This window comes from Denticeps clupeoides, chromosome 11, assembly GCF_900700375.1.
Source record: "Denticeps clupeoides chromosome 11, fDenClu1.1, whole genome shotgun sequence".
Lineage (NCBI taxonomy): Eukaryota > Metazoa > Chordata > Actinopteri > Clupeiformes > Denticipitidae > Denticeps > Denticeps clupeoides.
This window is the reverse complement of record NC_041717.1, coordinates 18,776,474-18,801,357: the sequence shown is the minus strand read 5'-3', so window position 1 is coordinate 18,801,357 and position 24,884 is coordinate 18,776,474. Positions and strand designations below refer to the sequence as shown.

General features: G+C 45.1%; 1 protein-coding gene across 1 annotated transcript in view; it reads right to left on the bottom strand.

Annotated features, from left to right (window-relative positions):
• Positions 1-248: 248 nt before the first annotated feature.
• The window catches only part of gas2l1 (growth arrest-specific 2 like 1), a 31,273-nt gene continuing 6,637 nt past the window's right edge, over positions 249-24,884 (bottom strand). The window contains exons 3-6 of the mRNA XM_028996741.1: positions 13,002-13,109; positions 8,066-8,162; positions 7,191-7,491; positions 249-5,459 (exon numbers count right to left, since the gene is read on the bottom strand). Coding sequence (XP_028852574.1) covers positions 3,374-5,459; positions 7,191-7,491; positions 8,066-8,162; positions 13,002-13,109 — 2,592 coding nt within the window. The 3' untranslated portion in view covers positions 249-3,373. The remainder of the gene's footprint in view (positions 5,460-7,190; positions 7,492-8,065; positions 8,163-13,001; positions 13,110-24,884) is intronic.

Below are 24,884 nucleotides of genomic sequence, written 5' to 3'. Positions count from 1 at the left end.
ATCGTCACCAACCCTGCACTGACACCACTTGCAGGCTCACTGTACCCTGGAAGGGGGGGGTCCCTCTTGGTATCACTCCTTCCCAACGTTTCCTCCTTTCTTTTTTCTCTCTCCTAGATTGTGTGCAGAAGGGTCAAGTGTGGTGGCTGTCAACTGTCCATTGAGACACACTGCATGTGATTTTGGGCTATATAAGAAATATAATGTTGTTGTTGTGTTGCCAACAAAAGTTGAACCTGCCAAATTAGTTTATATCAATTAAACATTTTATTACAAGAACATAACAGCATTTCATTTTCAAGAAGCAAGCTTGGTCTTGCAATATTGCTATTTAAAAGAGATCAATTCCACACCATCACATTTTAGTTTTCAGTACATGTCATGGTCAATTTTGAACATAAGTGGCAAATCTGTTTTACGCAGATGCTTTATGGTGTGAAAGCAACAAATAAAATCTAGATCAGGGAAAGGAACATGCTTTCATTTTGTAAGACGCAGCAAGTGAAACTGTTGTGCTCGCAACTAATATTTTTTTTACTCGAAGGAGACTATGGAAGCAAATTGTCTGACATTAGAGAACCGGGCATGCAAATATATATATTATGCCACCGCGATAGCAAAGATTTTACAGAAAACCCAGACACAGTGTCTGTTGCAAGAGCACGACAAAAGAAAAATGCTGAGATGCGAACGGCACATCAATGGCAGTGGAAAGTAACTCTGTAATAATATGAATGTTTAAAATAAAAATAAGAGGACTTGAAACTGAAAGGGGAGACCAGACTTTAACCGTAAAAATGTTAACAGAGTGCAATTGCCCATTTCCATGGCTGTTTCTGATCACAGTTCGCCAGGCAGAACAGTACTGATGACGCTTCTAATGCTTCCGATCCGAAGTCCTTTTAATGCTGCGTACCCCCCCCCCCCAACACACATAACAGGGGGTGTCCACTCCCCGTTTTTATACATAGCATACATAAGAGTTTAGCCCTACAGCAAAAGACACTTAAATACATCAAGTAAAATATGAAAAGAACACACCTTCCCTTTAACTCAACATATCGGTTACTTTCGACGGACACACTTCTCTTCCACAGCCCATTAATAAATAAACAGCAACACCACTTCCATTGTTCCCCCCATATTGGACAGGTGTAGACCTTATATTGTTATACCGTATTTCACTATATAACTACACCTTAAGAGACCCACTATCACTCAGCAATCAATCAGTTGATCAAACGGGATTGACAGAAAGGGGAGAGAAAAACACGAAACCTGCACGTCGATTATTGTTTTTTTTTTTTTTTTGTTTAGTTTTTGCAAATTAAAAGAATGAGCCTATAGATGAGATGTATTATATGAATGCAGAACTAGTCTCAGCACACGAAAATATACCCGTCCAGATGCAGCCACTTAGTGGAAACACTAGGTGTCCCAATAGGACGGCATACCGAAGCCGCTCGATGGACAACACTGTGACGGGAAACTTTACTCGTCAAGTAATATTCAGTACAGTGTCAGACTAAGAATGGCTGTGCTACAACTGTGGACTGAGATTAGTGTCACTGTCTTGAGTCAAGTCGAGTATGATAACACTACGTGACAATATTCGTGTATACTGTCATCAACAATCAGCACTTGTTCACACGCATACTCTTAATTGGCTGTTTCCCTGGTGGCGTGGCCGCCCGACTGACACAACCATCCAAACCTGTACATAAAGATGACGATGGCAGTACTAGTTACACACAGTGACAATGGGTAAAGGGTAAAGTCTACAGACGCCCATTCTTTCTGTCTCACTCTCGACAGACAAACTTTAAGGCAAGGGATCTGTCAAAGGCAACTTTTCAATTAGCAATACTGCATAGCTAAGGCAGATTTAACATAATTTCAATACGCTATATATACATATATATATACATACACACACACACACGTTTTTAATTCATTTTGCAGTATACACACTTAAGAACCTCATTTACACTCATCAACTTACTCACATATATTACATTTATACACACACATGTGTGTATGTGTGTGTGAGTGTGTGTGTATGTATATATATATATTTTTTTTTTTACAGTTTTATGTGAAACACAAAACCCAGTAAATCTGTGAATCAGAACAGACTGGGTCTTTAAGGGACAGATTTTGAATTGACTAGTCCATATGCATGGTCTTTATAACAGTGTGACCTTTACAGAGGTGTCTGTACCAACTGTATGAATATTTTGGAATGGATGCTTTACTGTTGACTGTTGTCTTACTGAATAACTGTTGTCTCTATGATGTTTATAACACGTATATTAACGCATTAATACTTGTGAATAAGACAGAAACCTTTATGCAATAAACTTAAATAACAGCCTGTGTGTGTGTGTATATATTTATATGTACATAGCCTGTTGACTACGCTGTGTCCATCAAAATCATAGAAACGTGACTCGGTAAATGCTGCATTTTATACAGCATTTTAATAGCCATTTTACTTTGAGGGGTGAGAACCATATGGGCATAAGCGGCATTTTGTCAACTTTTCAGGACGATATAATGATCAAACTTTGTGTTTGTGAACACTTGTTTATGAACACTTAGATCACAGTGAACAATATTTTAGATCTTATTTTAAAAATAGTCACAAGCCCCATTTTTTGGCACCAACTGCTTTTGCGGATTCACGGAAATTCGGCCAAAATGTGACTTGTCATTTGGTTCTCACCCCTCAATAAGTGGTAAACAACAGAACGGTAGAATTAGTGTTAAGCATGGAGTGTTCAATCCAAAGTAAACGTGCCGTGCACATGGGAAATGAGCTGTTTGAATGACGTGCTCCACCATTCCAGAGCGCTGGTTTCAGGTTCAGTTCGTAGCATGCCTTGTTCATCACAGGATGTTTGTAGGGGGGCTTTTCCCCAAACCACAATCACTTCCCTTTACTCTAACAAATCAACACTTGACGTGTCACCCACAAGGACACACTTCCACCGAATGCAGAACACGTTGATGTATGTCAGGCTGTGACTGAACAGGAAGTGACCAAGCACTGTAATCCTTCCAGGTTTCTTTAAAAAAGATGAATGGATTCCTTTGGTAATAATCAGATTTAAACAGGGTTGTCAACCAATGGAAAGAAGTGACAGTGATGTGTGGAGGGAAAGTGCTTTTCTTATTCTTTAGTCTGTTTTTGATTGTGCTGCTGGTTAGAATCCGAGCCAATACCTGGCTGAAACTGTGGATGCCTCCATATGTTCACAGTTTGCTGAAAAAACGTTTATTCAGTCGATACGATTGGCCTTTCTATTCTGTTTATCACCCACGCTTATGAAAATTGTCTATTGCACAATTGCCATCGGTCAAGCTCGCTGTGCTACATCCAGTCTTCAGCGTCCAGACTGGATTCAGGGGAGTACGAGCAGTCCCTCGAGCCCAGGCTTGGAGATCGGGACTGGGGATGGATGAGGTCGGCAAAGGTCTGGTGAAGGGCCTTCCTGGATGCAGCGTGTCCGTTGGAGCGGGAGGTGTGTGGGGACTGGGGTGGGGTGTGAAGAGGTGACAGGTTCGCACAGGGCTGTTGCTCCCGGTAGCTGACCGGCGTGGGAATCCGTGAAGGGCTGTTCTCGGGTCGATTGTCCGTGCGCGGGCGGATGCGTGGCCGGAGCTTGAGCTTGTAGATGGAGGGCACCCGCTCGGCCTTCTTCTGGCCTCTTTTGGGCCTGAGGACCACTTCACCATCCCCATTTCTTATGGGTGGCGGTGGGGTGGAGGAACCCTCCGAAGGTGGTTCACTCATGCTGAAGCACATGGACGAGCTCTCACTAGAAGAGTCCTGGTACAAACCTTCCTCTGGAGGTGGGGGGAAGGACACAGGAGACATACAGCAGTCTAGAGGTGGAAAGTTCTCATTACTGTGTTTATGGTCCAAGTCATGGGATAGATCTGGTGGGTCATCCAGAGGACTCTCTGTCTCCACATTCTTGACAATCACTGATTCTGGTTGGCCACCCATCGTCCCCTCGCCTTGCCTGCAGTGTGCAGGGTGAGTGCCATTTATCGCCATTCTGGGCAGCAAAGGAGGTTGCAAGGGGAGCTCATAATGCTGGAGGCCCAGGTCTCCCTCCTCCATGGAGCTTGAGATAGCAGGCAGTTTCTTCAGACCCCTATACTGGCTGTTCCAGCTGCCCAGGGTCTGACTGTGCAACAGTGTTGGTGGATCCTCCAAGGCACACGGCCGAAAGTTAGACCTCTTGGGATCTCGCAAATCTGGAAGTTGGCCTCCATGCTTCCCCCCTGTATTCAGAGAAGAGGTGGAGGAGTTTGAGGAAGAGTAGGCAGAGTCTGTCACATTGGGTTCACTGGATGGTGGCATGGAAAGTGTCTCTAGCCTGTGCAGTTGCTGAGGAAGTTGGGTGCCAGGAGCTTGAAGAACACCCAAGGTCTTTCCCAAGTTGTTCCTACCTGGACCGACTCTGGCTTGCTGCTGCTGCTGTAACTGGGTATTTGCCAGGAACTCAGCTTCAAAGCAGCGAAACAGGTCCTGTTCCCTCTGAGGGTCCAAGCTGGGCAGTGGCTGGAAACCGAACCCTAGCCCTGGCAATTCATCCTGGGGATAAGGCTGGGCTGGAGGTGGGGGGTTTGGCCAACCTCTAGGGCTACGTGTGGAGTTCCGAGGTCCATGAGAGGAGGAGCGGGGGGAACGTGGAGGGTGGTGATGGTGATGATTGGAAGAACGGGGTGAGGAGTGCGGAGACCGGCGCCCCGGTTGGGAAACAGGAGGCAGCAGCCTTCCTCTAGCCCCAGACGGAGACCTTGGAGCTGGAGGACGAGGATTCACAACTCCCTTTTTGGCCGGGCTGCTGTTGTTGCTAGAAGCACCTTTAGCCGGAGAGCTGGAGGCCGAGGTCGAGATCGGCCTCCTGGAGATGCCACCACCAATCCTAGGGGAAGCGGGAGTCGCCTGTTTGGGGTGTCTCGGGTCTTGCTGACACTCTGCCCGTGGTGCCTGGGGGTCACTAGGACGACCACGGGCAGCTTGAAATGGCATCTTCCCCTGACTCTGGGAGCGCGGGGCCGGGATTCGGCGGGGGTCATCTTGACCAGACGAGCGACCTCGTTCTGTCCGAGGCCCCCGGCGAGCATCAGCAGGGCCCTGTGGCGGGCTGGGTTTGAGGACATTGGAGGATGTGTTGGCGGGGCGCTCTCGGGAGACGCTTCTGGCTCGGGTTTGAGGGGTGCGCAGTGATGGAATTTGGCCTCCCCCAGCAGCAGGCCTCTCAATGACATGTTTTCCCTCTTTACGGTTCACCAGTAGCACCACCTCCTCCCCACTCGCTGTCCGTGCTCCCAGACTCATTCGGCCACCTGCACCTCCTCCGGATCCACATTTGGAGGAGGCCGTGGAGGAGTCACTGTCACCAGATAACCTGCGAGTCAGCGGAAGAAGGGAATCCTTATTCCTGCAGGGGCAGAGAGAGAGAGGATTATTCTACCGATTGTTCTACCAAGTCAGTTCTACTGGTGGATCTATACCGGTAAACTTCATTGCATTCACAGAGCCTGTCTTAACCATTTAGGTCAACATGTCTTTTCCTGAAATGCCCCTGAGATTAGACAGGACCTTGCAGGAACTCACTGGTCGGATTAAACGAAGTGAGTCTGGGATTATGAAACATCTGGATCTGCTGATTTCACACTGCAAGACTCATAGCATATGACACTGCAGAACGCTCATCTCAGTTCGTTTTGGATGAAATCTGGCTGTTGCTGTAGAAACCAAAGCCTTCAGGGCCTTGAAACAAAAGCACATGAAGTCAAATCCCACCAAGGACGGAGGGAGTGAGAAAATGAAAACCCACATCATGTGTAGGCGGCTGAAGGAGTGTGTGGCACTGAAAGTCGTTTAATCGGGGGCCCGATTAGCTCCCCCCCACCACCACCACCAACATATCTCCTGCAAAACGCATCCCGACAGAGGAGGCCAGAGTGGATAAGATTAGGCCACGACCCCCTTCCACACCCTTTAAAACCGGTCTGTCTCACCTGACGCCCAGACTGGTGCTTGAAGGGGTTAATCCCGGCAGTCGCCACGCTACCTCATAGTGGCTGGCCAATGTGGGGGAAATATGAGCCAAGGGGTGGCACAGGGCCAGAGCACACTACACCCAGACGCTGTTAACTCCCCGCCATGAGGGGGTCATGTGACTCAGGGTCTGAACTCAACCGGCCTTGCTGCTTTTTCCTTCGCAGCAGAGAAAGTGAACGTTTCTCTGAGTGCAAGTGAGTTGTCCACAGAAACAGTCTGTATAGAAATAGAGTGGGTCAGGCCAGGGCGTCTTCTGGGCAATCACAACAGGAGGATTGTCACCAATCCAAGTTCAGACAGTCATTAGAGTAATTAAACAAGGCAGGTTGGGAAGAGAAGACTGTAGGGCCTGGGTGTCCAGTTTTGCTTAGAAAATAGCTCACTCACTAAACATTCTAAAACCCTCACTAAACATTCAAGATCCCATATGTAACCACTGCTGTGTCAAAATGACACACAACTGATCTACACTAGAAGAAAGCACAAGAATGAACGGCGGTGGATACCTTTCAGCTAATACACAAACTAATGACAATTTAAAAAAAAGGAATCTTTTATTTCATTCTTTTTATAAACAAGTCAATTCTTTGCTGATTATATTAAAATATAAAAGTTTTCAAAAGCTGTAATCTCCCTTCAAAAACCCACAGTGAGATTTTTACAGGTTTCTACATACTAGTAAATAATAGTATGAATTGCAAGAGGGTACACTATCCTGGTACCCTTAACATTGGCTGGGGTTGAGGGTGACAGTTCCTCCCAGTGATGTGATATGTAATCAAAAGTTGAAGCCTGATCTACCACCAGAGGGCAGAGTGGAGGGTGACAGACTGTGCAGTGTCAGGACAATGTCACCTGGGATTAGCCAAAGCTGCCTGCTGCAATCTGTTGCTGCACTTGCTGCACTGTTGATTTGTAGGTGGGTGGGTCAGTGTATTTCTATAAATATAATAGCATGCAAAAGCTCATTTATTTGGGATTGACGTTTAAATTGAATAGATCGTGTGTCCTTCTGTCACAATGACTCACGTAGGGACACCTACCCTCAACAGCAATCGCCACGTGCCATTAATAAATACAAACACGCCCATATGCACACACGCACCTGAGAGGGCTGAAGTAGCGAGGCTCAGATCGGTCTCGCGGTGGCCGTGGCATCAGTGTGGCTGGGCGTCCTCTGCTGGGCTCTAGGTCTACTGGAAGAGAGGGGCGTCCCGCCCGGGACGATGAAGAGGGGGCTACAAAGGCAGACGAGGGTTCCAACGAACGCCGGTCTGGTGTCTTATATGGTGCAATGCCCTCATTGCGCCAGTGTGGCCCTGGGCTGGTGGAGCGGGAGGAGTGGGCACTGGACGACTTGCTGTGCGGGCCCTGCCCACTGGGTTTGGCCTGCTGGTACCGATGAGCTGAAAGTGAAAGTGAAGCGATTGACATTGTGATACAGAGCACAGCACAGGGTGACACAACGGAATGTGTCCTCTGCTTTTAACCATCACCCTTGGTGAGCAGGGAGGCACCTTGGCGGACCGGGATTCGAACCGGCAACCTTCTGATTATGGGGCTGCTTCCTTAACCGCTAGGTCACCTTTGCCCCTCTCATAATCCATGGCATTTTATCAGTCCAGACCTTAATCTGTTCCCCTGATTATATGAGTACCAAAAATAATGGCATTATCAGAGAATATCCCATCACGTGCACCACCGACTTATGGTTTATAAAAAGGAATAAATAGACCAGCCTCTCAACAAAGCCCTAATAGCAGCGAATTTTTCTTGAAAACCTAAAGCTCTAGGTATTATAAACAAATTTAAACAGATTTGAGTCTTATCTCATCAGATGCTGAATGGAAAGACTCATTTGGACCTCAAGCGATTACTGGACACTTAATTAATTGCATCAGTGGTCAAAGTGTGAAAGTGCTGCATCAGTGTTTTCCAAATATAGGCTGCTGATCAATGCGATGGAGCAGACGAGCTCACCAAAAGCGGCGCATCGACAGGGATCATGCTTGTCCAAATAATGCTCCAGTGTGTCCCAGCCGCCTCCAACACGCACCATCACATGAGTGCGCAGAACCTGAGGGCACAGACAGCACAGTGAGACACTCACACACGCTCATACACACACACACACACACACACACACCCCTTCATACAAACACGAGCCCCAAAACAGCAATGCGGAACAACATGCTGCATCAGGGGTCCAGTGATTATTGGGTTTATTGTTTGCACCATCAGAACAATATTGATTAAATGTACTTGGATTTAAAAACTAGTCCTTAATAGACTGGACTTCCTTCCTTTAAAAGAAAACTGATAAACGAGAGATCTGCACAGCACAGCAAGTGATGTGTGCGAATAGTGTAATAATGTTGTCCTTTACTTTTTCTAACAGCAAGTTTTGAAATGAAGTGATTGTCATTGTGAAACACTCCAGCACAACATACGGTGACACAACGAAACGTGTCCTCTGTATTTAACCATCACCCTTGGTAGGCAATGGGGATGGTGCTTTAATCAGTGGGACCTTGGTGGTTTGAGATTTGAAGCCACCACTGCCCCTGTTACTAGGAATTGTTGAGTTTAAAACTGTAGTTAAGACAGAGGAATTACATTAAGTGTAAAAACTTTAAGAATGCCCCTTGTGTAAGTGAAGTGATTGTCATTGTGATACACAGAAGCACAGCTCACGGTGAACACAGTGAAATGTGTCCTCTGCATTTAACCCATCACCCTTGGTGAGCAGTGGGCAGCCATGACAGGCACCCGAGGGAGCAGTGTGTGGGGACGGGGGATAAGGTTTACGGGGCCACTTCCTTAACCGCTAGGCCACCACTGCCCCACTGTGTTATATTAAAATACCTAAAATAAAAAATTTTGGGGTTTTTTTTTTTACTTATTGATTCATTCGGAAGACAACCCAATGTTTTAATGCTGCATTACAATAACCAGCAATTACTTAAAAGCATTTTGTATTATTTAAATGCATTAATCGCTCTGCAACCTGGTTTCACCCTCATCCCACCCCCTTGTTGCTTCCTTTATCCACGCTGCTCATTTCCATGACAACGTAATTAAAGTGAGACGAGGGGGCGCAACAAAAAGGCTACAGAGCACTGAGGGACACCCTCTAACCCTGCTCGCTTTCATTCTCTCCCTCTCATCCTCCTCTTTCCCTTCCATTCTGAGTTGTGAATTAGCATGGCAAATGACCACCCTGCTCTTCAATTCTGTCGGCGTCCCCCCCAGTGTCTCCCTCAGACTGGGGATTAAGGGAGGGGGTGACTTCACCACAATGAGAGAGAGGGCATATAACACAGGCCTATAGCATCGATAATGAAGTGATCTCCATGTGGCGAAACGTGTCAAATGGTGTCAGTGATAGGGGTGCTGAAATTAATCTAATACTAAATGCATCGCGATGCACACGTGGACGATTCTGCAGCTATGATTACATAATTGATTATTTACATTTACATTTACAGCATTTATCAGACACCCTTAACCAGAGCGACTTACAATCAGTAGTTACAGGGACAGTCCCCCCCTGGAGACACTCAGGGTTAAGTGTCTTGCTCAGGGACACAATGGTAGTGGGATTTGAACCTGGGTCTTCTAGTTCATAGGCGAGTGTGTTACCCACTAGGCTACTACAACCCCATTATATGATAATGACGTTGCTTGGTGATTTTCTGGAGGCGGCATAAACATTTTAGTGGAACAACCTGCCCTCCTCCACACGACTAGCCGAGACTATCACCACTTTTAAGAAGCAAGTGAAAACCCTCTTGTTCAAAAAATATTACAGACAAATCTAACACTTACACACGCACATGCGTACACATTGCACAAACAATACAAAAATATATAAATACATTATAATTTTTCTTCGTCTAGCACCTAACAATCTCTGAGCATTATCAGGGCTCTTAGTTTGTAAACTCAATATTCTATAGAAATCGAACGAGAATTGCTGGTGTCTTCCTCTTGTAAGTCGCTTTGGATAAAAGCGTCTGCTAAATAAAGTAAAGTAAAGTAAAGTAAAAGTAGTGCCAGTAGTGACTGTGACTGTCTGATCACAGTACAGAGCCACTCTGGGTTCGAGTTCGGCCACGTCCACACAGGCGTTCGAAATGAAAAATTGATGGCATCCATTGATAATCCAGGCATTGATAATCGTAATGGAATGGGATTATGAGACCAATGAAGATTCACACCTCTAATCAGTGGTCACTAAGGGCCATTGAGAACAAGCAATAGTTACTTCCACCTGCTCTTATCTCCAGATACATCAAGACACCTCCAGCCAAAACATAATCAGGTCTGTCATATCCTGACTTTTTGGGGTGCTCCAGTTCCGTATTCTGAGTTTCATGTTCATTGTGTGTTCCTGATACCCTGATTGTGTGTAGCTGTTGTCATGTGTATGAATGTATCCTCACTGTGTCTAGTCTGGTTATTGGAATTTTCTGTGTCTCCTGTATTGCAGTGAGCGTCCATGTGCCCTGTTCTGTGACTCTGTTTTTGTTAGTCGCGTGGCTGTGTCCTTTTTTCCCTGCTGATCCCTGATAGACTGGTTTACAATAGAAGGTTTTATTCAGCGTTTGATCCTAGTAGTAGTAGTACATCAGTTAGTTGTAGTTAGTTAGTGAGGACGCCCTGGAATGAGATGATCCCAAAATAATTCTGTGATTATCCTACACAGCACACATTATAGTACTAATGGTCATGTGGTCATGGTTCCCAAGTCTGAATTCATGGGGTGCAAATATATCTTTCTTGAGACTACAATATATACAAATTGGGAGTTTTTTCATAAATTACATAAATTATACACTCCTAGTGTGACTGCTATAGTTCTATAAATATAAAGACATAGGCGTATGCAAATTGTGTGTAAATGCCAGCCAATCAGTCACGTTTATGCCAGGTTAAGCCAGCTATGTTGTTACAAGCGAGTAACAACCATTGGTTGCCGCTCCTATGCTCCCTGCACTCATCATGTGCTGAGGTGACACATGTGTGAGCATATAGTCAACACATGCAGCAGCGTTAGCAGTATTAGTTTATGTATATTTATAAATTGAATCACTGTGATTAAAGTGTTAAAGTTCCCTGTATGTAATGAGAGCACCCTGTCCACCTGACACACTCTCCATCCCTCTTTCTGCCTCCTGCTGATGCACTGTGCAGTTATTTTCCATCCCTCTCTCTTCCCCTCCTCCTTCTGCCATAATTCCCTGCTATCGGACCCTGGCAGCTGAATGAGGACACTGCTGGCTTTGATGGTGGCTGGCAGCAGCTACTTCCTCTCTGCCGATAAATAGAAGCTGGTCTTTGCCGTGGATGTGGCCGGTGGTTAGGCACATAATGACCTTCATGAAATGAGAGGGAACGAGGGCGCGATGGATGAACATAGTGATAATCTGGAAGAGACAGCTTCTGGCCTGCTCGCTTGATTCAGAATGACAGGGTTTAGCTGGGATTCCACTGGTGGGTGACAACCAGAGGGGAGTTGGTGATGTTTCACCATCTTCAGATATCTGAACAGGATTTCAATCTCAGAACTGACCATGAATGAATTAGTCTGTTTGCAGTAGAGGAAGAGCTCATCAAGGCTTTTAATGTGGTATCTGCCTCTCTGGTTGTCACCTCTAAATGTCTGAATCCCAGTTGTCTATGATCTACTGGCCACCGGCAGCTTTTCTCTCCCAGTCTTGGCCATTGGCAGCGAAGAGATGCCTTCTGAGAAAATGGTGGCCTCTGCAACTGTGACCGGTGTGAAGTGGGTTTCAGCTGGATGCTCTTTTCTCAGGTTACTCATCCAAATAACTGTAGAAACTCGGCATGCATGGTTCAGACAAGGGACTGACATCATGTCCGCAAAATGTGACACGGGCTGAAGGCCAACACACATTCATTTGCAGCTGTGATGGAATGTTAAGGGCCAATTTTGTGGAATCTTGCATCTGATCTTCTTCTGAGTAGAATTTAGCAAGGTGTGTTTATTCTTTGAAATGCATTTATTCAAAATGTGCTCCCATCACCAGATGCAGAATGCTGGGAGAAATACACTTGATTTGGCCCCTCCTGCGAGTAGAAGGATTGGGTTGCATTAAGGCCCAGAGAGGATCTGAGATGCTGGGTTTACCAAAAAAAAAACTTGATGTAGAGCCAGGACAGGAAATGACATAGTGGTCTATTTGCGTCTCTGGCTAGCTAATAAGGATGGGTGTGGGCCATTTTTGATTCACTGGGATAAAGTGCTGAGAATGGATTTTTATGCAAGTCTGGGAAATGTAAACACCATACAAATGCCGAAACGAGAAATGACTTTTACTGTTACAATGCCTTTCACGTCATCAAATAAAAAGCACATTGTTTCAGCTTTTGGAGAGGAGATTTCTGATATAGGTAGCAATGACAAAAAAATTTGCTTACAAATAAAGTAAAATAAAAAGATTTGAACAGGGTGCATAACTGGCAACCCATTTGTAAAATTTTGCAAACTTTAATTTTTTTGGTGCTTTTTGTTAAAACTGAACCGAAAATGTAGCAATTGTTTCGGTGAAATGTTCAACATTTTTTGTTGAAGTATTTTTTTCGTGGAAAAACTGCTTCCATTTTGTGCAAAGGTGCCAGATGAACCCAGCCACTGCTGGTTAGATGTCTACCACCCAAAAATATCCAGCCAGCAGCCATCCTGTGGTGAGGAACTTTCCACTTACAGAGGTGGAAGAGCGTCACATGGACACAGCTGACTTATGATCTCTAACACAATTGTATCTACGGAGAGTTCCTCAGAAAGCCGCCGGCGTGTACTTTTTCCACTGATTCTGTTCTGCCGTAAAACACCAGTTTTGTTCACCGGCAATTAATGGGCTTTATGGCTGCAGGACAAAGGTGGTCTTACCCTGATGAAGATCAGTGCGCTGGAGTCGCCCACTTTGTACTTCCCCTCCGACACTTTGGTCATGGGGAACTGTGAGGGACAGGAACACTGTCCCAGAATCTCTCGCACCTACAGCAAGCAGAGAAAGAAGCACTTTACTCCGTGTGATCATGTACAAGAAGCTCCATGCTTAAGGTTATTTGAGGGCATTGGTTATGTTTCCCTTTGTTCTTATTAAGGATGACAAATGATCTCAAATATTTATTATATTGCACGTTGCCATGGCAAGAAAAAACACCACCTCTGAGCATTCCGTCGGATTTTTAGTACCTATTGTAACGAGTCGGGATGGACGTGGCTCGTTTCCTATGAGGCACTTCTGAGTCACGTCCGCACCCAAGCACTGACCTCCACGACCTCCACCTCTCCTACCGCTTCAGACGGACGTGTTGAGTCCTCAGGTGATCACAGGACTCAACACAAACAGGCCCTCATGACAAGCGAGCAGCACCGATGCTGCAACAAACGCACACTGTGTGCTGAGATTAGGCCCGCACACACACGCTGACGCACACATGCACAGACCTGTAATAATTACGTAGACACAACACACACACCCCGGTTAAAACACACTCACAAACGACACACCTTTTTCATAAAGAAAATTACTGAAAATTAAAACTCAATACCGATAGTAAGGATGGTACTCGATACTACAAAGGTACAGGAATACATAAAGAAGTGCAAAAATAAATAGGTAACAAACGAACAAATAAATGAAAGAAATGTGTTCAATGTGTTTTTTTGATTTTCATGACCATTTACGTTGGTAGATTCTCACTGAAGGCTTCAAAACTACGAATGAACACATGTGGAGTTCTGTACTTAACAAAAAAAGGTGAAATAAGTGAAAACATGTTTTATATTCTAGTTTCTTTGCTCTGATTACTGCTTTGAACACTCTTGGCATTCTCTCGATGAGCTTCAAGAGGTCGTCACCTGAAATGCTTCTCCAACAGTCTTGAAGGAGTTCCCAGAGGTGTTTAGCACTTGTTGGTCCAGCTCACCCCAAACCATCTCGACTGGGTTCAGGTCCGGTGACTGTGGAGGCCAGGTCTCCACTTTTTGTTAAGTACATAACTCCACATGTGTTCATTCATAGTTTTGATAGCCTTACATTCATAGTTTTCACGTATATATATATATATGTGTGTGTGTGTGTTGGTATATATCCATGTACCTAATAGCGCATGCTGTGAGAGAGAGAGCAGTATTGGAAGGCAGTTACTGATCACGGTGCTTATTAGCCTGTTAGACCCGGCAGATGAGTGTTTCGGGGCGAGTCTCCTCTCCCTCTGTCTCTGTGAGGCTGCTTCAGTTTGATGTTATTCTTGGCTTCTCTCCGAGACAAAAAAGGCGTGTGTGTACATGTCAGCCAAGCGAACAGGGACACCGAGGCAAGGGACGCTGGATCCGCGTGTGCCGAAGATCTGTACACAATTACACGTCGTTTGGAAAACCGAGCAGAAGTCATTTTCATATTCAGCTTTGCCTAACGTCCGCGCTTTAACAGCTTGTAAATCCGCAGTGCAGACTGACATCATTTTATTGCTGCAGACAGAACCCGGTGACAGACGCATGTGTGGCGTCTGGCTTCTACACAGGGTGATCATTTCCACATTACAGTCTGCTCAGGTGATTATGGGGCAGCGAGACCTTCTCTTTTTCGTCCTTCGTCCATGATTAGACCTCTTTTAACGTCCACACAAACCTCGTTGGCCCTGATCTCCCAACGCTCACATTTTCCTTCGCCTCGCTCGGCTCCTCGCCCTCCGGACGCGCCCCTCGCCCTCTCACTCCCAGTCCCTGGCTCACGGGGCCGCTCCGTGTGGAAAAGCCGCAGCGGCCGGGGAGACTTTAATGGAAAGATCACCGTGGTTACAGACAGCAGCTGCCGCTGGTTCTTTCTTTCTTTAGCTCTGGCTATCGGGCGGACCGAGCAACTTCTCGCTGTACCCACAATTCTCAATTTCTGTCCCTTGTATACTCGAACACAGCTGACAGGACAATACATTTCACTTTAATTTGACGCTGCGGGCTCTGTTTCAATTATCTAATGAAAAGCGGAAAGCAAAGGGGACAAATAATGGGAAAAAGCTGACTTTGCACCAACACAAAAAATACAACACAGAAAAACTATCCCAAGGCGTGTTTTTTGTGCAACACATAATACACCAATCAGATTAGCGCATCAGAAAATGGCATTTTTCAAGCATGGACCAAGCGTTGCTCAATCATATATGTTTCTGCCAATTCCCCTGCAAATTAAAATTGTGAAATTAATTACAGCAATTAGCAATCCCAAAAAAGTGAAAGTGAAGTGGTTGTCATTGTGAAACACTGCAGCACAGCACACGGTGACACAACGAAATGTGTCCTCTGCATTTAACCCATCACCCTGGGTGGGCAGTGGGCAGCCATGACAGGCGCCCGGGAAGCAGTGTGTGGGGACGGTGCTTTGCTCGGTGGCACCTCGGTGGCTCGGGATTGGAACCGGCAACCTTCTTATTATGGGGCCGCTTCCTTAACCGTGAGGCCCCCACAGGTCTGCCGCTGGCAGGATAAGACCCGTAAATGATGCTGAACATGTCTGGTCCGCAGTCAGCACTCACTTTGCGAGATTACGTAACATTAATACGAGTTTATGGCCCTGCAGTGGCTAGAAATGGCGATTGGTGTAAAGAGTGCTTTGGTCATTCTGGAATGTGTCCCCTTATGTCCTCATAAGATAAAAGGTTACACGACGTCCTGTCTGCGCCAAACATTGTGGCTGGTCATTCTCTATAGGCCGCTCTCCTCCTCGTCCCGCCTCTCTCCTCCTCATTAGCATTTAAAGCTACAGACACCGTCCTGGGAAATCTCATTGTGGGACTGGATCAAAGTGGCTGTAATTTTGGCTGGAATTTAGAAAGAGACTTCAGACCGAGAGACAAGACCGATATAAAAGTAAAAAAAAAATAATAACAATGTCAGGGGATGTTTAATAATGTTGCTAGAGAGTGTCACCGAAGTTGACCTCTGACATGGCCACTCGGAGAGATGACGGGGGAGACGCTTCCTGCTCTTTTGATCTGGGCATCTGCAGGGTATCTGTGCTCTTGTGCAGGACCCGCTGAACAATGCCAGGTCTGTGTGTGCGGCATGGGGAAAGATAAGCGGGGTCAGAGGAGAAGCATGCGGAAGTGTTGCTACAGAAGCTACGACGTGCAGGGTGGCTTCTGGGTGAGGTGACAGCAGAGGACGAGTATATTCAGATCCTGGGAGAATGTGGGGACATTTCGTGCTTCAAGCCACATGAAATCTGACTGCTTTGTGACATTGTGAGCACCACACACGCCACAAGGCATCCTCGACTTTTCACTTCGCTATATGGTTGTCCATTGTCTGAACTTTTGGCAAAGCGACCTCAGCCATGGGAGCTTTACGTGACTCTGGATCGAGTCTTGTCACAATCCTGTGTATGCTGATACGAGTTATCTATGTAATAATTCTATGTCAATAACAAATGTTTTTCCGCCAGGAGACTTACTTTAACTTACTCTGTACCCCAAACTGGTGAAAAAGAAAGTGAAGTGATTGTCACATGTGATACACAGCAGCACAGCACACGGTGCACACAGTGAAAATTGTCCTCTGCATTTAACCCATCACCCTGAGTGAGCAGTGGGCGGCCATGACAGGCGCCCGGGGAGGTGTGTGTGGGGACGGTGCTTTGCTCAGTGGCACCTCAGTGGCACCTTGGCGGAACCTTCTGATTACGGGGCCGCTTCCTTAACCGCTAGGCCACCACTGCCCCAATAATGGTATACTGGCAACCGATATACTGGCTTGCTCTTTGGAGACAGATGTCAGTAAAGGGGTGTGAAAACTGACCGCATTGGCTGCACCGACACCCTGTAGCTTTTTCTTTTTCACGTGTGGATTTACGTTGACCCGTCTGCACGAGAGCGCTTTTTTTTTTTTAGTGCAGATACTTTGCAGATCAAGGACAAAGATTTGCATCATATCAGAATTTTAGATTGTCCCACATTGTGCCACCCAGACATAATTCTTGCCCTACATTTGGCCTGCATCTGGCCACCCTACGGGTGAACCGCGTTGTTCTTGGCTCCATCCGAGGATCTGAGATCTTCGGCAAGTGTGGTCACATCCTCGGATTTTTCCACCGCGAGCCAGAATCTTATCTGCTCCTGGTGGCACCGCGTCTGAGATATCGACGTCAGGGTATTATTTACTTCCCCCTTTCCTGTGGCTCTCCGTGGGACTCTCGGGTGCACGTCCATTAGCAGCCGATATCGCCAAGGGTGTGGCACGGGGAGGAGGAGGACGAAGAGGAAACGAGGGGAGACAGCAGGGTGGAATCTGGGACAAAGATTGCATGGTCGGGCCGCCTCTCTCGTTTGTGTTAGGAGGAGAACTTCCTGCCCTGATAAGACCCGCACAGCCGGTTCACGCCCCTCCATATGCCCACACAGCCATCACACTCTTGTAAAATCTGCAAAAATCCCTCATGATTTCTTTTACGTTTTCAGTCGGTTTCTTGAATCTTCACAAGTGTCTGCAGTTTGGTATGAGAGGGAAGAAAAAGGAAAAAGACAATTTTTTTCTAGGACAAACCCCAAATCACACCAGGCCAGGGCACTGTATCGGAGCATTTTTCCTGTTTTTTTACGTGAGGGTGAAGGGAATTAAAAGCTCGCATTAAAATTTTAGCACATTCACACTTTTTTTTTTCATGGAGCAGAACAGGGCAGAACTGGGGAAACAGACAAAGAACAATTAATGTGCAAATCTCCTAGACAGTCCAGTCCAAAAGACATGGGCAAGTGACAAACTTTTTTTTTTAAATAAGCATTTATGCCATAAATGTGTTCTGTTTGGCTTTTTTTCTGTGATTTATTATTTTCTTTTTGCATTTTTTAAAATGCATGACAAATTTAAAATAATTCCCATAGCTACTTGTTGGTTAAAGTTAGCTTGGATGTTACTATTACAAATGTTATCACACTAAATATGGTCAGTTTCTGATTTATGAAGATATTTCAATTATTTTGGAAACGTGATCACGAACGAGATGCATGGAAGAATTTTGACTTAATTGATTAACTGTAAATATACAATATGGAAATATATTAGTGTTCGATATGAACAAACACCGCAGATGGAACCTGCCAGCCAGTTGCAAAATCTCCTTTCTCAGACAAACATGTGCGGTGTGTGTATTTTGAGTCTTACGTAGCCAAGTAACCACACACACACACACACACACACACACACACACACACGCACACGGATATGCATTCTGTCATAAATACCCCCACACTTGAGTCAATTTACCGGCGGTTATAATGCAAACACCCCGCTGGCTGAGCAAGGCGGACCAGTCAGGTCACAGTCGCACACAGAGGCCACGACGACTGTACACAGAGAGCTGATGATGCAACAGACCAATGCGGGTTTTCTGTGTTTATAGCGCAACACTTCACCGCAATCTGCATTCCACTAACAAGCTCTAATGATCTTTTTTTTTTTTTTTTATGACCTGGGACTCAATCCACAGCGGCACCATGTATTCCACAGGGCAGACTGCGTCGTGAATTTGAGTTACAAACCGGACTGTACAGTGACTTTCCGAATTCTGTGATGTGATTATTAAGTATCCAAAAGACATATATTCAATATATTCAATTATTGTCATACACTACCTGTCAAATGATTGGACGCACCTACTCAACATTTACATTTATGGCATTTATCAGACGCCCATATCCAGAGCAACTTACAATCAGTAGTTTCAGGGACAGTCCCCCCTGGAGACACTCGGGGTTAACATTTACATTTACAGCATTTATCAGACGCCCATATCCAGAGCAACTTACAATCAGTAGTTTAAGGGACAGTCCCCCCCTGGAGACAATCGGGGTTAACATTTACATTTACATTTACATTTACAGCATTTATCAGACATCCTTATCTAGAGCGACTTACAATCAGTAGTTACAGGGACAGTCCCCATGGAACAATTTAGGGTTAAGTGTCTTGCTCAGGGACACAATGGTAGTAAGTGGGATTTTGAACCTGGGTCGAGTGTGTTACCCACTAGGCTACTACCACCCTACTCTGTGTGGATTATGGAGACTAAGATGGAGCCATTTTGAAGAATCGTTTGCAAGCAACATATCTGTTGTTCATGTTAATTCATTTAACACATTTATAATTTGTTTTTTTAATTCAAAATTTTCAAGTCCCAAACTTTTATGCAATTTTCAATTTACAATTTATTTTAAAAATGGTCAGTGGGGACCACATTCTCTTCAGCGGACATCACCATAGCACCAAATCCACTTAAGCTATAAGCACCAATGTGTGAATTGCATGCGGGCCAATGGGCAATTTGCATGGTTGAAATTTTTTTTTTTCAATGAATTTGTTTCACGGTTACAAGTCGGATCCATGTTCACCCATGTAAAAGCATCCCAGCCAAATTTGCATGAAAAGGACATGGACGGTTACGAACACAGATGTTACCACACTCTGCCTTCTGCAGAAACGTATGCGGGCGATCCAGACAGGTCCCACCTGAGCCATACAGACATTAGCAGCTAAACACACGTCCCTGAACCCGGGTGCAGCGTAGATGACAAAAGCTTAGCAAACGCTGCCGTAGCGGAGCATCATAATTCTTCTCTACTATTGTGTCCAGACTAAATACATTGATCTTTCAACATCACTCATGAAGTGAATCCAGACTTCATGAGTGATGTTAAAAGACATATATTAATGCTTTGAGTTTTTTTTTTTATTGCCAATTTACACAACTTCAATCAAAAGCAGCCGTCCTGCAACATATTGATTATTGAGAAATCAACAGTATCAGTGTTATCATGGACAAATTGTTCCCACCCCCACAGCATACAAAGACAAAGACACACACACACTGTGTGTATATATTCATGGACAGTATGTGTGTCTACATGTACACACTTACAAAAACACACACGACCACATGGCTGTGCCTATCGTTTGTGTATATGCGTGTGTGTTGTACACACAGCAGGCCCAAGCTACACCACCAGCACGTTCCAGTGCTGCAGAGGGGGAGACATGTGCTGTGAATCAGGGGATAAGAGCGAGAGAGAGAGAGACTCACTGATCTCATATGAAAACCACTTCCTGTATGGGGTGAGAGAAAGAGAGAGAGGGAGGGAGGGAAACAAGGCGAGAGGGAGAGAGAGACAAGGCGAGAGAGACAGGGTGAGAGAGAGAGAGAGAGAGAGAGAGAGGGAAACAAGGCGAGAGAGAGAGAGAGAGAGAGAGAAAGACAAGGCGAGAGAGACAGTGTGAAAGAGAGAGAGAGAGAGAGAGAGAGAGAGAGAGAGAGAGAGAGAGAAGGACAAGGCGAGACAGACAGGGCGAGAGAGACAGGGTGAGAGAGAGAGAGAGAGGGAGGGAAACCAGGCGAGAGAGAGAGAGGGAGGGAAACCAGGCGAGAGAGAGAGAAGGACAAGGCAAGAGACAGGGTGAGAGAGAGAGAGAGATGGAGGGAGGGAAACAAGGCGAGATAGAGAGAGAAGGACAAGGCGAGAGAGACAGTGTGAGAGAGAGAGAGATGGAGGGAGGGAAACAAGGCGAGAGAGAGAGAAGGACAAGGCGAGAGAGACAGGCTGAGAGAGAGAGAGCCCTCCAGCAAAAGCCAGAGCTCCCATGCTGACCCAGTGTTACCCATGCTGACCTACTTTTCCCTCTCTCTTTTATTCTCTCTCTCTGGCTTTGGTGTATATATATGTGTGTGTGTGTGTGTGTGTGTGTGTGTGTGTGTGTGTGTGTGTGTGTGTGTGTGAGTGTAAAATCCATTCTGCCGGGTTTAGTAGAGTGTACAGTAAAGACACTTGAGGCATGCTGTCTGTTGTCTCTGGCTTGCCTCTTGCTCTGGATGTGCAGCTAATCTAATCCCTCTCTTCGCTCGCCGCTCTTCGTTGGTGTGTTCGGACTGAGTCGGGTGCGAGCGGGTAGAGGAACAGCTGTTGGCACAGAACCCGACGAGACCCATGGGAGCCGTCAGCCCACGATGCACATTCCAGTACGCCAATTCCACCAACTCACCAATTTCATTAGGAATAAAAGCACCGTAACGGGTGAAGAAGCCGACTCGTAACCAAAAGTTTGTGGGTTCACATCCTGAGCCGCCAACCTTGATCAAGGTAACGTCCCCACACGCTGCTGCCCGGATGCCTGCTTCGTTGTGTCACTGTGTGTCATCTAGTGCTGCACGATTAATCTAATCGCAATCGTAATCGCAATGTCAGTCTGTGCGATTACATGAACGCAAAAAGCTGCGATTTAAATGATTAGTACATGGATTGGATCGGATATGTTGCTCGATCCATTCTCTCATTCTCTCAAACTTGGCGAACTGACTGAAGTCTCACATCTCACGTTTCACATCTCAGTCGGATGTGATGTGTTTGGTCACATGACTTTCGATTCGGATACATATGGGTAGATGGCACCTATTGCGAGAGGCTCTGCTGTGGCGTGAAGCATATACATGTCTATGGAGAGAAGTACATAAAAAATGCCTCACTCTTGTACTGCTTGGGGCTGTACAAACCGCTGTATGCTCCAAACCAGATCCCGGGGGATTACATTTCATAGGTAAAGCTGGACAATTGTTTTGAATATATTTGGCCATTATAAAATCTTGTTTTACAAGTCTTAACCTTAGCTAAGCTAGGCTAAGCTAGCGAAGCTATGTATTCCTGTGTTCAAGTCAGCCTCCAAACAACGTTTTGGCTAAACGTAGGTATTAACTATTTAGACTGTTCTTAGCTGTTTAGTTAACTTTTTTCAAACTTTAGGTTTCCTAAAGAAATTCACCTCAGTTTACAAATCTTAACCTTAGCTAAGCTAGCAAAGCTATGCATCCCTGTGTTCAAGTCAGCCTCCAAACAACGTTTTGGTTAAACGTACGAACTACAATACAGGATATTATAATGGCCAAATATAATCAAAACAGTTGTTTAGCCTTACCAGGGTTTGTCGTTCGACAGTAATGTAAAGAGTTTTTTGTGATTATTTAATATTTTTTTGTGATTATTTTATATTTGTACAATATTGTATTTTGAAAGCACTGGGCATTTCAGGTTGTTATAAGTACTTTGTATGTTTCACTTTGAAATTAAACATTTCACTATTAGTATGCGACTTTTCATTGATATACAAGCAAGTGTCCTTTATCATATCGCAATCGCATATCACAATATTGATCTCAATAATCGCAATATGTCTTTTTCCCCAAATCGTGCAGCCCTAGTGTGCATTACATTGACAAAAAACGCTTTCACTTGTTAGGGTGTGTAAAATGGGGCAGAGTTGACCAAATCACTGGTGCAAGGTGGATTATCGGCTAGTGAATAATTCCGTTTACAATACTTGGGTACGGTCCTAAGCTCTAGCTACACTTGAACGAAGTAAAAGCAAAGGGCAACCATGGGAGCCACCCAGCGTAGGTTTCTGTCTATAAACTGCCAGCGGATCCTGAACAAAATTGTATTTTAGCCAACAACACAATACCAAATTAGACAAAAGAAAATTTGCCGCTACCCCCACAAAACTCATATTTAAGACCTACAATGTAAAAAAAAAAAAAAAAAAGTTGAGGAAAAAAATGAAACATTTAAGGCAACCAGCTGCGAAGCATTTTTAAGTTCTCTCAATGCTCACACCTTGTCCACAACTACATGGGCGTGAACTTAAAAATGCTTCGCAGCTAGATGCCTTCATTATTAATTTTTTTTTGTTGTTTTACGGTGTAAACATTTTTTTCCATGTCACTGACAAAATAAAAAAAAAGTCATAAACGCAACATGTAATTTTTCATTTTTCAGCCTAAATAAACATCGTAAATCTTTTTTTTTTTTTTGTTCTTTTTCGCCCAGATGTGGACGAGCCCGGCTGCATGCAAACACAGTGCAGCATTCTCCTCTTTTGTCAGAGCCGAGGGAAGTGAGCGATGAAGTCCGGGAGAGTCTGTCCGTGTGTGTGTGTGTGTGTGTGTGTGTGTGTGTGTGCGTGTGTGTGTGTCTGAGCGAGACAGGGAGGAGGGGCGGCTGCTGCACGTTTCTGGACCAGACAGAGACGCAGAAAGTCGAGCCCCGGGGGTGAGGAGGCAACAACACAAACCAACAACAGCACATGAGCCACTCAGCGCCTGCCGGAGAAAGACCCTCTTTGTGATGGACGGCCGCTCTTACAGCTGTCCTTCGGGGCCCAGGGCCATGTGTCATGTGTGTGTGTGTGTGTCGCTGTACGTTAACAGCTCTGTAAAGTCGTGCATGCCGATTTCTGTTTGTTACGCGGGTGAAGCCAAAAAAATCACCAGGCATCACGAGGGTAACGCTCGAAAAACACACTCACTACACGTAACGAATGTAATGAATGGTCCATTATTACAGCTGTTTATGATGATATAACTACGAGATTACAGCATAAGCCTCCATCCTCCATACTTAATAAAGTAATTATGATTTAATTAGACATTAGAGCCTCCAACAGTAGACCGACACACCCCCAAAAACAGCCTCATTAAGCACTGTGTTGGGGTTGTGTGAATATTAAGAATATGTTAAATGAGGAGAGATTTTTTTTTTAACCTTAAAGTAGTAAAACATTTTGGACGCACCTACCTATTTGTAGTTCTTGCTTTTTTTTGTACATTTCAGAACAAACCGGAAGACTTAGGAAATAACGCGCATGAGGTTATGTACGACACAAAAACAGTAGCAATCAAGGCAAAAATAATCTTGAATCTCCAAGTCAGGGAGCTTTTGCTGTGATGGCAGCATTTCACGCTCTCGTCTTCTCTCCACCAGCTTAAGGTGGACAACAGGGACGGTTTCCAACAGTCCTGAAGGTTTATTATGCTGAACACTTTCTTACCAAACACTCATGTTAATGAGCATCTCATCAAGCGGCTTTTGATGATGAAAATAGTGAACAAAGCCGCCATGAAGGTAAAAAAGGGGAATAAACAGATTCATCAAACATAGATCGCGTTCTCCTGATGCAACAAATACTACATATGTTTCTTGCTATGGATTCTTCAAAACGGCTCCATGTTGGTCTCCATAACCGACACAGAGTAGATGCGACCAAACGTTTGACTGGTTATGCATATATTACAATGTAAATTTGTCATTTTTTCTGATTATATATCATCCCCTGGTATCAGTGTATCGGAGTTGGAAAAATAAATGTTCTTGTGACCAATGGTAGTGAGTTTTCACTCACTTGTTTCAAAAATTGCACTGATTTGGTAGAAAACTCAGGTTTAAAAAGTGATGGTGTTGCACACAGTGTATTCAGTGCTATCAGTGTTATCACAGGTAACAAATCAATATTGGAAAGATCTTATTTCTGCCCAGATGTAACAGTCCAGTTTGTACAATTTTCCAACCTGGTGCGTGTAGCAATGGATGCCCATGCTCAGTCATGCATGCTTTTCATTCAGGTGTCCAGAATATTTACTACATTTCAAGAGATGTCCCATTTCAGGATAGTGCAAAGCAGATGGCTGTTAACTGTTTCCCAGAGGCACGTGTAAACCAGGGAAAATCCTTCCATAAACCAATAAAAATTCCACCTTTTTTGCTAAAATCAGACATGCACATGCATCGCTGGGCTGTTCCAACTGGGCGCCAGAGAGGAGGGGGGACGCTCTGCGGCCTCCACCTCCAGGTTTAAGCGTCGTGATGGGTAAAGCAACCCTGGCTGGGAAGCTGCCTGGTATTAATACAAAAAGAACCACAACCAGAGGAACCGGCGCAGTGAGGCGACGGATTTCTG